The sequence below is a fragment of the Leptosomus discolor genome, chromosome 1 (assembly GCF_034619465.1).
Source record: "Leptosomus discolor isolate bLepDis1 chromosome 1, bLepDis1.hap2, whole genome shotgun sequence".
NCBI classification, from domain to species: Eukaryota; Metazoa; Chordata; class Aves; order Leptosomiformes; family Leptosomidae; genus Leptosomus; species Leptosomus discolor.
In genome coordinates, this window is record NC_141391.1 from 202,156,359 (window position 1) to 202,173,111 (window position 16,753).

General features: G+C 36.7%; 1 protein-coding gene across 1 annotated transcript in view; it reads right to left on the reverse strand.

Moving 5' to 3' along the window:
* The window catches only part of CPNE8 (copine 8), a 108,284-nt gene that overhangs the window by 53,435 nt on the left and 38,096 nt on the right, over positions 1-16,753 (reverse strand). Inside the window, exons 6-8 of the mRNA XM_086473898.1 lie at positions 14,169-14,245; positions 3,992-4,055; positions 1,185-1,288 (exon numbers count right to left, since the gene is read on the reverse strand). Coding sequence (XP_086330024.1) covers positions 1,185-1,288; positions 3,992-4,055; positions 14,169-14,245 — 245 coding nt within the window. The remainder of the gene's footprint in view (positions 1-1,184; positions 1,289-3,991; positions 4,056-14,168; positions 14,246-16,753) is intronic.

Consider the following 16,753-nt stretch of genomic DNA (forward strand, 5'->3'; position numbering starts at 1 on the left):
TCACTGGTGAAATCACTACTGAAATTCTACATACAGATGTAACTAAAGCTGTCCTCTGAGGGAATATCTTCCTTACATTTCAAAGGGCTATGTTTTTATCCTGGCTATGATTCAGAAGGCATGCCTGAAGCTAAGAGACAGAAAAGTGAACATCCTTCTGCCCACAAATGCAGAAGTACTGCCCCAACTTCCTGCTGGATTTGGGAGACCAATAAAGAATTGGTGGCTCAACACTCACCTCCCAGAAGGACACAAAGAAGCATGGCACTCAAGGCTAAGAGAAACTGCTTATACCAGCACTCCCAGTAACGTCCAGAGAAATTCCACTAGTGACCTTAATGCCACTCACAAAGGAGCCATAACTGCTCCAGGTTTGTGATTTAAGACACTCAGCATTTGTTCAGGAAGCTGTTCCTATAATCTGCCTCCAAGAGTGAAAGAGCAGGGAACAGACACACATATACCCATACACAGGTTTACGTTCCAGTTAAGCTACTGAAACAAGTAATATCACACATGTCCAGCCTTTGGTTTGAAACAATCTTGTATGTGAGGACTATCAGTTTCCAAGAAAACTTAACCTGCCAGTAGATCCTCACATCAGCAGCATGTTGACCAGAAGTTAGCATGTCAAGTCTTAGCAGCAGAAAAGGACAGATTAACCTACTTTAACAAACTAAGGCATGTAGCAAACTGCCACTTGTGAAAGAAAAAAAAAGAAAAAAAAAAAAAAAGCTATTTAAGGTATTTTTGAACTTTATTTCCCAGAACTCTGTCAGAATGATGAAAGATATTTCCAAATTTGCAGTATAAGATGTTCTTATCTAAAACAATTTCTAAGCATTAGCATATTCTGCAGCTACAATTCTATTTGAGAATTTTATTTGATTTAAAGGTATACTATATCGTAGCAAAAGTAACACTATTTGTTTTTATTACAATCAATTTTCATAATTCTCTATATTTATCATTTAACTCTTAAAACCCTGAGTTGCAATATTTGATCTATTTGCTACAATAGTTTTATTCCTATACTGCATAACATGATACACTTGAATCCAACAGACTTTATAAAAGAAACACAGCTTAAGCAAACAAATATAAAAAAATTAAAACTATATTACCATCTGCAAATAAATAAGTTGCCTACTGCTTAGCAGCAAAAATACTTAACAAGCATCTACCTGCCATCTTCATTGCTTCGATGAAATACAAGGAAAGGATCAGATTTCCCAAAGAAGTCCTTCTTGTCTAGTTTGTTCGCACAAAATTGCATTAAAACTGAATCCTGAAATGGGTAATACAGAAAAATTACATACAACATGCAGTTTACTACACTAAAATCAATTAAAAAACTATCACTGACTAACAACCACACAACTAGAAAACAAAATAAATGAAGGTATCTGCCTTCTTGGTGCCCTCTACGTATCTGCATTCCTGCAATGTCCTTATAGTGCAGTTTCAACTGCTGGAACCAAGAATTCCTTTGTAAGGGGGTGCAGAGGTAGGGTAAATTTCTATGCTAAATGCCTCAGGACTTTTCCAGTAAATTCTGACATTCGAAGTTGCGTTCTGAGGGAAGTAGATGCACAGGCAAAGAACACATATTAGAATCAATTTTAAAAACTACAGAACACTGAAACAGAGACTGTGGGGTCTCCTTGGACATACTCAAAAGCTGACTGCACAGAGCCCCTAGTAACCTGCTCTAAGAAGAGCAGAAGGGTTGGACTACACAATCTCCCAAGGTCTCTTCCAACCTCAGCAATTCAGTGATTCTAAGAATTTTTGCCATTCTGAATACGAGCTATAAAGGTCTGGCAAAAAATCTCAGAAGATCAGATAAGAATTAATCCAAAAACTGAATTAACTTAGGTAGGAAAATATCACAGAGAAAGGATGTGAGAGCTGGTGAGACAGAGCAATAGATTGCGTGAGAGAGTGTGCACATGAAGGAGCATGACACAGGATGCAAAAGAGTGCAAGAGAGAGAGATTAAGTCACAAACTGTTTGCAAGCTCCCTTCAGTGATTTTGAACTAGTCATCATATATGTAAAATTTGAGTGGGGCAAATCTGGAAGAACATGAAGTCCTTGGATGGCATCCATTATTTGTCTTCATTAAAAGGGAAAGAAAAAAAAATCCTGTTCTGATTATGGATTTAATGACGTATTTATGACTTTTAAATAGTTTGTTACAACTGGAACACAAATGCTGGTCTTGGGGGATAAATCCAGAATATCAGGAAAAAACCTGCCTTTAGTCTCTTTTAAGGTTACAAACACATGCTTGGTGTGATGGCAAACATCTCTTGAGAATGGTAGGAGCTTAACTTACTAAGAATTATAGAAGTACAATTTCTGCAGGAAAGCAATTAAATGATGCACCCATTTTGTCATCTGGTAAAAGTGTTAACATTTTGATCATGTACTATGTACAAAAGTTTAAGCCAATGTAAAACAGAAGGGAAAGACAGGCATTTTCCATGACCATACTTATTCATTTGTACTAGTAACACGGGAATTTCCTACTGCTAAATGGCAGTTGAATGAGACCAAGTTGGTGCACCCTATTAACATAACTGTGCAGGAATGGCAGGTTGTCTGGAAAAGACAAGTAAGATTTGAGCCTATGTTCAAATATACCACTACAGCACATCTGCAGAGAAATAATACAAACTTGACTAAGATGGAAATGAGGCATAAAACGAAGGATTTCTTTTTACGTCAGTATCTAATGAACTTAAGAAAATAAGGCCTAAACAGATTAGCTATCAGATATATTAGTAAAAAGAGAAACATGACTCTTGCAGAAATAGAAAAAAATTAACCACTTATGACATGGTATAGAAGTTAAAAGTTATACAAAAGGCGAAGCATTACCTCCTCAACACCACCACATTACAAAAACTAAGCCCCAGAAACAAATCTCTTCAAGCCTCAAGGTATTTTTGTAGGTTCATGTATCTAATCTTGTACTCTCCGGATCCCCTGTACATTCTCCTCAAGTATCTGATACTATTGCTTTCTTCATTTAAGATTTGCTATCTTGTCATTGCAAACTCTTCAAAGATACACCCACAGCCCCATCCAACATATACCATGCTTTGACAAACTGCCCCCCCTCCTCAGATTCCAACCAATCTTTATCATCCTGTATCTATAATCCTTCCTTATTCTTCCTTCCAGTCTCTATTTCCCTATAATTTATGGATTGCTGCTAGCTCATTCAGTGCTGGGAAGCAACTGAGCTGGCCTGGCTGCCAGGTGCTTTCTGACCAGTAAGCCTCCTCCTCTGCCAATCCACTTCTCCATGAACCCTAGGAGGGCGAGGACTGGTAACATTCTTGGGGAAGGTCATGACCACACCATATCTCTCCCCTTAACCAGCCAAATTCCCCACTGCCCTCTCCCCCAATATTCTGTTTTCTATTACATAAGTAGGCATCTGCCATTAATAGGCCATAGAAGTTCTCACTTTCTTTAAAGGAAACTGTTTAAACTCTTCTTTTATGGTGATTCTTTGAAAAACCTTACTAGTTTTTTCCAATAAACATTAATTTTGCATTTTTAAAATATTATGACTTGTTACTAGCATAAAACCTTTTAATTATAAGGTTAAAAATCCAAAATTTTACTTTGATGTTCATGTAATGTCAATATTCCATAATGGAAATATAATTCCATGGCTGAAACAAATGGATCTTTGTTAAAAATTGGACATTAAGAGATTAAAATGTGATTAATTACTTGAGGAAAAAAAAGACTATATTTAAAACTCATCTAAGAATTAAAAACTTTATGCTTTGCATTGTTTTCTGCTTCTTCTATCTAAAACTCAGAGTAACTGATGGGAAAAATGTATCCTAACTTCTTACATATAACACAAAATGCGAATTTATACGTTATACCTTGGACAACCTAGTGCAGCGTAAATCACAAAATCATTTTAATTTTATTTTTCAAACTGCAATGAATACACACTTACTCGGCAACAGCCTAGTTCCTCTGCTGTTACTATGACTGTTCCACATTTCTTCCCAGGAATTCCTCTGCAAGAAAATACAACTACATCACCTGAGCTCGTTAATATAATTTATGACAGTTACAACTGACACAGATAAGCACAAGGTAAGCTTTCAAGTCACAAAACTTGATAGCATGCTATATGGTCATGTTTTTCTATCACTTGTCCTGTGAAAAAAAGTTAGTTTATCCTAAGTGAATTGGTTAATGAGTTGCATATTTATTCTAACTAGCAACAAACAAATCTGTTTCAATTTTAAAGGAAATCATAAAAAGTTTAAATGGGATGAAATGACAATATCAGAATTCTATTTTACACCCTCCCATTGATGTTTTATTTAGAGATGACTCTACAACTTACTGATTTGTGAAAAGCATCCTTTTGCAAATTTTCTTTAAACAAAATATATATAAACTATATTTAATACTACTCACCAGCCTTATTTTACATTTATTCTGAAACATTTATGAATAATAATAGCAATCTTGCCATCATATCAGATACAGCAGTTGCAAAATAAATTATAATTCACCCAGACAGCAATTAAAAACATCCTGCTGCAACACCAGAAAGCACAAAACAGATCCTTAGCATAAAGAACAATATAGGAACAGAAAAGCCACACGTAATCTGACAGTATTAGTTCCAGCAGTCTTTTTTGGGGGGGGTTGGGGGGGGGGGGGGGGCGAGGTGGATGAGAAATATTGAGAGACAACTTTTTGCATGATGTTATACTATAAATGAGAAGTTCTGTAATATCCTAACAGTCTATCAGTGTGTCCACTAACACACCTTGGCAATTACTTCTAGATTTTTTTTTCAAAACTAATGCTATTGCTTATGCTCATTTTATTTCCAGTTCTTTATTTCTTTACATCTTTCTTGAAAATAATTAATTACTTGAATAAAATCACTTTCCAAGAAGACACAAAGGTAAAATTATATTTTCAAATTTATTGTATTTTTTAGATTTTTCTAAGAGAACTAGAGGGCACTCCTGTTCTTCTGTTATAGCAAAAAATTTATGTAAACATTTACTGTTGTTGTTATTTTGCTTATTAGTTTCCTTAATCCTTTTAAAATTTTTTACAATGCTCTACAACTTCAAGGAAGTTTAGCAAGACTGTGGTATAATTAAGAACTGGTGAGAAAATAGTTCTTAGAAGCAGATAAAAGTTGAGAAATTATGAATAGAGAAGCAAATACTGATGCAAATTTATGCAAGCTCACTGACATTCTTGTTTAGAAGTCGATGTTTAAGTCTATACGGAATACATAAGGGAACACTGCTGCTATACCACTGCAGTCATTTGCCAGTAATCAGAGAAACACATGACTGCTCTTCTGGACCTCCTCAGTGCTACATGGTAAGTCTGAATTTCACAAGGAAAACAATGTATAGGGAAACTATTCAAGTTTTTGTTGTGAAATTTTAAATGATGATTTAAATACTAATGGCACTCTTCCATTTAATTTGGTATGATCTATAAAGTACAATAAGACCAAACAGGAGAATTTTCTCCAAATAACAGAAAAAAAAAGAATCTAGTCATTCCAAATGTTACACAGTATGATTCACAGTTTTATCAGCATCTTCAAATCATATGGTTTTAAATCTGTCACCTTCAACAGCTCAAGACCGAAAATTACCCATTTTAGCCTCTGTAGCAATGGGATACTGAAATTGAAATCTCTGATTTTCAAAGGATGAAAAAGCTGCATTTTTTTTTTTAAACAGTACTTCTTGAAGCTTCAGAAACTTCTGAAATTTGGTAGTAATAGCACTAGTAAAAATGACTTCGTGATCAGGGTGATATTGACCTTACATGGTAAAATGTTTCAAGGAACAAATGACCATGACCCTGGCTTTGACAGGGGAGGAAGAAATCTCAGAAGCATAACTAAAATAAACAAGTTCCCAGCACCAAAATTCTGTAGGTTATGCCAACTCAAACAGAAAGCACCAGTATCAGAATTACCACTACCTGAACCAAAATTCTTCCTTCTGAAGTATTTAAGCCCAGTTAACTGTGCCATTAGGGACACATTTGAGACATAGTCCGGGCAGTGACAGTACTTTGAAGAAAAAGCATCAAACATTTCCTTTGGTACAAAAAGTCAAATAGACTTACCCCACTTCCAAAAGATTGTGATAGATACTAGACTGTGAAAAATACAACTCTGATCACCTCCTGAAGAGCTGGAGGCCTGAAGTAAACAGTTGATAAGCAAGCACCATTTCTGACAAACTGGTCACCAAACAGTTGCCATTTGATAGAGAACCTTGTGCCACCCTGCCTGCCATTATAATACATGACAGTCAATGCCTGCCTGTCTCAAACTGAGATTTGCAAATGAAGATATTTATGCAAAGACATGCTTCATTTCATCTTATGAACATGAAGGCCAAGGGATGCCCAAACCCAAGAGATACATGTGACTGGATTTATCACTCTGAAGGATGGGGGAAACTGGAGAGGCAATCTCCTGAAGATACTTGGGTGGGCATGTCAGAAAAAAAGAGGAATTCTTGATTGTTGAGTAGATATGAAAAGTACACACAGTACAGTCATGTCTGAAAGCACTTGGGGTAAGGTTTGGCTTGTCATATTAGCAAGGTTCTTGAGGACACGTGTCTTACAAAAGAAGGATAATATTACCATGATGGCTAGTGAAGAAATTAAAATGCTTACTTGAGATTAGCACAGAACTTCCCTACAGAACAAAAACTTCTGATTATTCAGGAACTAAAAACTCTACCAATCAACCTCTACACTTTGCGATGCTATTAAGTATGAACTTTGTATGCTGGTCTTTAGACTACAAACGTTAAAAAGGTACTGGACCATTTGCAGACACTGAAAAGTTTGTTCTCTTACAAATGCCCTTACAAACCATTCATTAAGAAAAAAATCCTTAAATGTAAAGTCAGCATCCTGACAATAACATCAGTGGTCACAGATCAGACAAATGGAAAGACTTAACCAGCAATAATGCCTTGTGAGAAAATAACAAAATATTTCAAGCTGGACTTATCACTGTATGAAAATACAGTGCTAGGAGATTCAGCATTACAGACCAGTCCTTCCAACTGCCAGGGGAATACTGACTAATATCACCTTGAAGACAAGCAGGTAGAGTTCCACCTGTTTACATCCAGAATGCAGTGCCACTGCTCATCTTTAGCTTTAAGAAACAGCTGGTATTGAGCTGCCCTGGAATTCGTTCTATAGCACTGAAGTGACAATATAGAATTTATGTTCAGGTAACGAATTTCTCAGGTTAAGTTTCTCTGGAAAGGGTTACAGATCAGGATTTGTGGGGTAATAATGAGGCATTCTGTATTGCATAACCAATGCAACTCCAACACTCAGTGCTGCTTATCTGACACCCAGGTATAGAAAATGTGCCAGTCTAAGTGTGAACAGGGTGCAAACTGAATAAAGGAAGGTAAAATGTGAGGAAGATCTAAGTTTCAGTGGGTCCTACTGGTTTGAGAGCCCAGAACCTGTAGGTGTTCTACAGCGATCACCTCTTTTTGGACAGTATTTGAGGGAACAATAGTTGGACAGTAATTGAGGGGGGCAAATAATGTGATTGTTAGAGGAACCAACAGAAAACCATCATCAAATGAAAGGTCCTCGACAATACCTGCATGTCTCTAGACAAGATACAGTCTTGAGGAGTAATTATTGTCACCTTAGAGCAAATGATTCCACGTCTGAGACACCACATCTGTAGCACCTAGAGAAGTCTGAAGACCATTTGGGCTTTAACAAAGACTGAAAACATGACCTTTCCAGAGTTGGTGAAAAAAAAATCAGAGAAAGATGACAATTTATCAGGTAACTCAAACCTGAGAGGTTAAACAGAGCCTCCAATTTTGCAAGCTGAAACTGAGATGAGGCAGAGGATGGAACGTTTTTCAGATCACTCAAAAATTTATAGCCTTATCCCTGAGTTTACAGAACCTAGCCCTCTGGCAGTCACAACTACAGATAAGAGGATAGGACAAATACATAGGAAGTCCCAATTCCAGGGTTCAGATGTTTTTCTATCAATTATGTTCACAGCAAGATGACAGAAGAAAAAACTTCTCAAAATAGGCCAGCTGGCTCCAGTACAGCCTCATTAGCAGGCAATGACACTCAGATGTGAATAACTAGCATAGAACGCTCATTAAGTTTTGCAATGGCTCTGCCTTCTCATTAAAGGGAATCCCTACAGGAATGCACTTAGTAGATCCTGAAAGAAACATTCCTCCGAGTTATAAATGTGGCTAGCATCTTCTGTCTAGGAAGACAGAACATGCAAATATCTAATTCTGAATAATGTCTTTCCAGGTGATGCTCTCTTGAGAGAAAAATAAAGCTGTGCCATTTCTAGAAGCAGGTACATCTGCACTTTATCCTTTCACGCTAATACAACGGGGGCATGCAAGGCCAGTCTGAGCAAACCTTACATATGGACCTTGTCTTGAGAAGGCATTTAATGAATCTAGTAACCCAATAGGTAAAGAGAGTAAACATTAATGTTAAAATGTCAGATTCTCCACTTCACCTGCTTCGCACGACTAGGTGTATTTTCCAAGAGAAATTATCCAGAGCAAATCTTCACCTCTATACCTGGCCAGTCTCTAAATAAGTGCAACACTAAAGCATGTTCTTGAACAAAAGTGGTCATAGTCACAGGGATAACAGGCTAGCACACTACCATACTGGGAGCAGGAGTCTTCTGTGACAGACTGCATTGAGTTCAAAGCCCTTTACGGTGTCAGAAACAGAGAGGGAGGTTCAGTAGACATCCTCATACCTGCCACAACCAAATACTATCAGGTTCATGCCTCAGAGGCATAAATTGCTGGTGCAATGAAACTGCAAGTCAAGCCTGCTCACGTAGGCAAAGAAGAAAAATGTGTGTGTATATCTCCACTTTCACACTTACCATGAAGGTTAGTATCAAGGTATGTTTCAGCCTGCCTGACAGACTGCTGCAATGGTGACCCTCTAGGCTTGAGATGTTCTATCTTCATTTTGATGAAGGACAAGCATATCCTTTCATGGCACTTTCTAGGTGAACTTTTCCCGGTGACACACAATCTGACTTGGAGTTGGCCAGCTCATGGCAGCCATGGAGTCCTGAATCTCATGAGGCTTTTGTGAAATGTCCAAAGGAGATAGAGCTGAAGTTTAAGCTACAAGTCTTTCTAATTTTTATTTTGAAAGAATGTCAGAGCTTACTTGAATGCCAGTCACAGAATGGAATTCAAGCTTCTCAAGCTACTTAAGTACAAAAAGTGCTACTTCAGTAGGGTAGCTGATTGGGACTAAAACAGGACTGGGCATCCTCTTGTTTGTACAGCTGTTCGCAGAGAACAGAAAAGGCAAAATGTTAATGAACTTCAGAAATACTGTGAAGAGAAAAAGCTCTCTGATCTCAAGTGACAGATCATAAAGAACATTCAAGTTATGTGAATGTGGACTTGACTTTGTACAGAGAACAGTAAATTCAAAGCAGTAAATATCCTTAGGAACAGAAGACATGCAATGTTGTCAGTTGAATCACTGTTATTTGAACACAAAGAGTCATTAACCACATGTCTATAAGCAAACAATCCTGAAATGCAATGCAATGGCTTAATGAATAAGACAACAAATGTCTCCTAGACACCAAGGTATCCAGACTTCAGAGAGTCCAGAGAGAACAACCAACCAGGCACAGTTGTCTAGCCACAGCACCGTCAAAAGCACCAATGACAAAATAAAACTTCAACACTGGAAAGAGTGGATAAAAAGTCATGAACACTATCTCATTAACATTAACAAGTATCTACCCACACCACATAAACCAAAAGAAAAGTATATTTCAAAATCTTTCAGGGAGACGACTGATTTGGGTCCATTTAGTAATCTGTCATACAACAGAGTATCAGAAACCAGGCCTGAACAATGTTTGTTTATCCAAGAGAAAATGTATTACACAGACCCATACAATTTTTTTTCCCTTTTTTTTCCCCATAGAAACTTCACTGATATCGTCTTCTTTCTCATATCTAATTTCAAACTTTAAACTTCATCTGTTACTCACTTCAGACTTTGCTTAACCTGTATCAAGTGATAACAAACTGCTGAATGGATGATTTTTAATCTACATGTTCAAAATAAATTTTGGGAATTTTCTCAGAAAAAAAAACGTGTAGTGTGCTGAATAATTTACCACTTGGGAGGCAAAAAGAACTATAAAGACTTTCAAGAAGTCAGCAAGATTTGTCTTACTAAATATAGGTGTCTTCAAAGTCAACACCTTTCTCTGACCAAGTCACCCCAGGCCTCCAGGTAGAGTCAACCGAGAACTAGTCAAAATAGACAGTGGAGTTGCAACAGTGCAATTCACTGTGGCAGTTAGCATAAGTTAGCCCTAGATAGTGAAAAGTTAGCGAACTTTTGTTTTAGTAGAAGTAAACAAAATAGGGCCAACCTCTCGTCCTCATGAACAGGATAGTGTTTGTGTCCTCCAGTAGACAGCCAAACTATGCAACCAACCTGCTCACCATGAAGAACTGAAAACATGACCATGAAGAACTGAAAATATGTCCAGAACAAGTAGAGTGTGTCCCCATCCCATGGCACTGAGGCTCTCCTGGGACAGCCCTGGCAGGACCTGGGCAGGGGTTGTCTCTCTAATTGGGTTACTGGAGTTCCCCCACCTGCCTCGTACCTCTGTGCTCCTTTGTGGGTGTAGACACAGGACTTCTATGGGCTGACAGCTCTCCTGGGATAGGTCTGGACGTAGCCAGGGCCAGGTATTATTTGGCATCCCCCACCTGTCATTATGCCTTTCTTCACCTTTGTTTGCAGACAAGCTTTTTAATGACGTAACCAAAACACACCTCTTCTATTATACTACTTACTATATTTGTTCTCAATGCTATTTCCTGGATGCGTTTTTAAAAGTTTAATATCCAGAATGAGATTAAGAAGAGAATCACAAAACACTGTTGTTTAATAACCACAATATTTTCTGAAGTTAACCATTTTTTTTTATTGTATTAGAAAACTGATAATCTGGTAAACTAATTCTTCATTGTTTGTTTGTGCAGGGCTTTTTTTCAGGAGCTGGATTACAATTAGCCGTTTCCTACTGTTCCACAGTAGCCATAATCTATTAAACAGTAATTTAACGCTCATAATACTGATCCAACAAATTTTAGGGGTTTTCGGGGTGGTTTTGGGGTTTTATTTGTTTTGGTTTGTGGTGGGTTTTTTACTTTTTTATTAGTGTTAAGTTGGAGAAGTTCACGGAGGACTGTCTCCTGAGGGAGAGACCCCATTCTGGAGCAGGGGAAGAGGGTGGGAAGTCCTCCCACTGACAAGGAAGGAGAGGCAAAGACAATGTGTGATGAACTGACTGCAACCCTCATTCCCCATCCCCCTGGGCCACTGGCAGGGAGGAGGTAGAGAAACTGGGAGTAAAGTTAAGCCAGGGAAGAAGGGAGGGGTCGGGGGAAGGTATTTTAAGATTTGGTTTTATTTCTCATTACCCTCCTCCGATTCAATCAGTAATTAATTTTTTCCCCAAGTTGAGTCTGTTTTGCCTGCAATGATAATTGATGAGTGATCTTATCTCTACACAAGCTTTTCGTTTCATTTTTTCTCCCCCCTGTCCAGCGGAGGAGAGGAGTGATAGAGTGGCTTTGGTGGGATCCTGGCATCCAGCCAGGGTCAACCCACCGCAAGCACTCATGGAATTCAGCAAGAGAACTAACAGCTTACATTTGTTACAAACCAATTTGAATCATTTGCAGCTGGCTGTAAATTAGTGAAACTAAATCAAAGGCTTATTTTGATAAAACACTAAGTGAAAATGTTTTCAAAGACTTTTCACGCTTTTTCATATTACTCAATTTTTCAGCATGAACTGTACGATAAACGAGTCCTCCTGAATAGCTGAAATTTGCCTTTGTACAAAACCCAAATGATTGGAAGTAAGACATTTACAGACAGAATTTAGTCAGGGCTAATGGACTGGAAGGGCATAATTACAGGAATGCCTCCCCACAAAGCAGTCCCTGACATTTATGATTCGAAAGGATTTGTTTCAGGTATGTATAAGTCTCAGAAATTCAAGTAGATAAATCTCTTTAAAATATTTTCTAAACTTAAAATATAATCAAAGTTTACCACAGTTTTTGTAATTGAAATATTTCTTTTACTTTATTTTAAAGTTTCTATGATTTTATATGGACCCTTAGATTATATTAAAGGAAAACTATGTAAATTCTCTTTCAGTTTAGCAATTTAAATGGTCTGTTCTGAACTGTTATTTTATCCAGAAAGAGTTCTAGAGACAACCTGAAATTATTTTTGGCATGGAAACAGGAAACTTCAAATGCTTTTCCAAGCTTACACTTGCATTGGAACACTAAAAATTTAAGAATTTAATTGTATTCAAGTATTGAGAAGAGTTTTTAGCATGACAACTCAAGACTTCAAAGTTCTCGAAAGAGAAAATGATAGCTATCATATGTGGGTCTTCTCCAAGCTGGCCACGGTTTTCACCATGATGAAAAGTTTAGGGCCACCTCCACAGAACATCACAATGCTATTTGGTGCAAAAAAAAAAAAAAAGAAAAAAAAAGAGAGAAATGCTTTTTAAAAGTTATTTTATCTATGACATTAAGTTCCTTACATAAACAAGAAAAAAGTCTCTAATAAAATATGTCATTGGTGAATTTTGGACACTGATAACAAAATGCTGACTTCTGAGATTTTTTCACAGGACTTCAAAGTTGCTACTGAAACTAATGTTCAAGTTTGAAGTTGACAGGTACAGGACACAAGATACGTACATGAAAAAATAGGTAGTGTATAAACCATATAAACCACTAAAGATAGATATAAAAGGGTCACCAGAGTAACAGAAATGGTTAATTACAAATATATACATAAAAGAAAATGTACAGCTAGGAATCTATTAATAATTTTACATCAGATTAATAATGTATCATTAACATAACCCAATTAAAGAGCTTTCTTGTATTTGCAATCATACTAAAATAATATCTAAGTCATTGTGAATTTTACAAATTGTTATAGTTCATCCAGACCTTGATTCTTATTATTTGAATACAAAGTCAGAATATGTGCTCTGTGTGGTGTTTTCACCAAAGTTCGGCCCAGAATAATATAAGGCTTGCTAAGCCTGAAAAGGTCATCTGCCCTTATGAGGAAATCGATAATGATGAAACCTAAATGAAGAACCCTGGTACATTACTCATAATGAACCCAGTAATATGGGACAAGAACGCTCCATCAGACAGAGTAACCAAATTCATGTTCAGTCACTGCAGTGCAATTACTATTAAAAGAAAAAAACAACAAACCACAAAAATTCCAAATCAAAAGGTATTACCATCACATAAAATGTCCAGCTATACCTTTAAATGTTTGCTTTTAATGTCATATGTGAATTTGTAGCACATGTCTAGACAAGAATTGTAAAATATTTTGTTACTCAAACATTATTTAGGAATAGAAAATGAAGACTGTTTCAATAATTCATACTTTAAGTATCTGTACATGCCTATGAACAACGGTTTGCAAACGATTGCAAAATCCTCTCAGTGGGAGAAAAATCCATTGACCATAATATGTAGGATAAATAGAAAATATTTGATACTTTGGATTGCCTCATTGTTTGGGAATTGTATTGCTGAGAAAAATAGAAATACAAGTAGGAATGTAATACAAGTAGGAATGCATGGATTTGAAACAGTGAGGGTTTTCTTCCTTGATGCTTGAACAACAGGCAATAAAGATTTATGATGCTTTAATTTCCGAACTAGAAGGAAAAACATTTTTAGGTTTAGTATACTCAAACTATTTCTAATGCAAGATGTAAAAAAGTTGACAAAAATTCTGGATGAATCAATTTCTTTGCTAATTGTCCAAATTAGAACTTAAATTATCATAGTCTATAAAGAAAGACTTCTATTATACCTAATAATTTATTCTCTCTTAGAAGCCATGTCTATTGATTCCATATCAAGACACCTTACAGTAAAAAAAAAACCACAAAAAATCCTCCCACCTCATGAAGCAGTACGTATTCATCCAACACTGAAGAATGGCATACTTACACAATTGATTTTTCCAGTCTGCTCCCCTGTGATCCAACTATTTCTCCCAGTGTACAAAACATTTGTCCCAAAAAATCCTGAAAAGCAGTAATGTAAAAACCCAGAATTTATATTTCACATTGAAACAAACTCAGTTTCCTATTTATCTGGGCTGTTCACTACTGTAGAACACATTTTGCTGAACATCGCATCTTAATAATAATTATGTAATAATGAATCATAAACCAGACTCACCATCACATATCATACATAACACTTCTACATTTACAGAAGTAATTCTAATGCATTCCACTTACTGTTTTTATATTGCCTTTTTCATCAACAAAAATGAAACAGATGGAAAAAACTTAAAAGCCTTTGAAACAAGGCTGTTTCTTTACCTTCTTTAACTGAGGCATTTTAATAAATTTCCCTTTTATGAAGAGATTCTACACCGATTCTACAAATTTATTGGAAGTTAATTATGTTGGCAGAAATTCAAGCCTGCACAGGATCTGTATGAGCATCCTGGATTTACAATTACACACAAGCATTGCTTTAATGACAGACTTTATTTTCGTGTTTTGTAATTTAACTATATCACTAAAAATCAGCTAATTTTCATATTATATCCCCCTGTAAAATAAGTAGTATAAAAATATGAATGGATTTTCAAACTGTTGTATGTATACTGAAAAAAATTTTATGCTGCAGTCCAACTCTATCTTGCAACTGCAAAGAGCTCGCTAGCTCTGTTCTTCCCAGCATCACTGACAGCAGTGGTAACACCAGCTTGTGAGATTTGTTCGCAAACAGTAATGAGAATTGAGACACTAATTGAGACACTTCCTACACAGCAAACCATAACTTTATGATACTGTGTACAGAAGTGACTATCTGTACAAGTAGTTCTGATTCTTCTCTCAGCCCAGACCACTCATTCCCATCTCTGAGCTGTGTTAGTTATGGGTCCATATAGCAAATTGGATCTGAGAACTAATCCCACTGAAGAGGAAAATAACCCTGCAAAGAATAAATTTTTGAACTATGTCCTTTAACTGACCTGGCACTGCAACATTGTTTCCATAAAGAGAGAGTCTTTTAAAATGGCTAAAATTAATCTGCAAATACTCAGCTCCTCATTCATTTTAAAAAACATCAGGCATGACATATTGTAAAATAACACCATTTTCTACACTGAAACCATGTATTCCACAATTTTCTTCCCTTTTTTTTTTTTTTTTTGGTGGAGTTTCTATGATTAATTTCTATTAGTTCCACAGTCTATTATTAATGACAATTGTTCATTAATCTGTTGCTTTTTTCTCATATCAGGAAATTACCACAAACATAAAAGTCTAACTTCAGGTAGCCAGTTTTATAGGCAATATTATAAACAGCACAATGGCAGCACTGTCTAGACTGGTTACTTCACACATCCATTACAAAACTTGCTTCATTTGCTTGTTATTTTGCCAAAACCGAGTCACTGAAATTGAAATTCTTCAGGTTGACTCTTTTTTCCATCCCTCAAACTGCTCAACTATTAAACGACACTGCCCAGTGGTTCCCAAGGAATGGGTCAACAGCTATGTTTAAAAACAGGGAAGATCTTACTCCACACAAGACATGAGCAGTCTAGCTATGCAAATACTACTGGCCTGACATTTTTCAGAAACACCATCTCCCAGTGCATGGATACAAGCAAAGCTCTGCTCACTTCCTACCTACTCACTGACCAAATGCTTAAGAGCTACGGGAGACACAGGAAGCTGGCAGCAAAAGGAGCAATCCAGACCAACCTTGAGCACTTGGGAATTGATGGAAATGAACTGCTGCAGTTAAGAAACATGTTTCTAGCTACCATCTTTCACAGGGTTCTCGGAGTCTTCCTCTTCGTGTGCATAATATTATATGGCATAGTTTGGATGTCTTCAGCACAAACACCAAGTCTACACCAACTTCTACAGATTTCCTCTTGAAGACAATGGAGGGAAATAAATATTTCTGATATTAATCTTAATGTCTAAAGAATAAAGTTTCCCTCCACAATTGAAGATCCCAGGAAACTGGCACTGTTTAAAAAACAGGGTCTAATGCATCTAAGTATGCTTAGCCTGTACTAATTAGTATGTAGCAGGCACATATGTAATTCAAGATCTACTTGAGTAGTCTTCAGAAGAATACTGTTTTGTTTTCTCATTGTTTCGTTCTTTTTTTTTTTCCACAGGTTCAGCAAGATACTCAAACCTTCAATTCCTGTTCCAGTAATCAAACAATAAAGTCTAGGCTATATATTTGCATATATCTTTGTTTGCACTTCCATAGCGACTAACCTATCTTGTGTCTTATCTTTTTTGTTAAAACAAAGTTTTGTACAAATAAGTAGATTTCAGGGGGAAAAAAGGGAAGAATTCAGATAAACTAGTTACTATAGAAGTGCAAACAATCTTGGGCAGAAGCCCAGGATGAGGCTTTATCCTTGCTGAAGACAGTATAGGGAAGACTACTATTTTCTGCATCTTCCTAGCTAGTGTTGCAACTATTCAGACCACCTTTCCACGACGAGAGAGATCGGAAACAGATTGCCAGGGGCTCTAAATCTT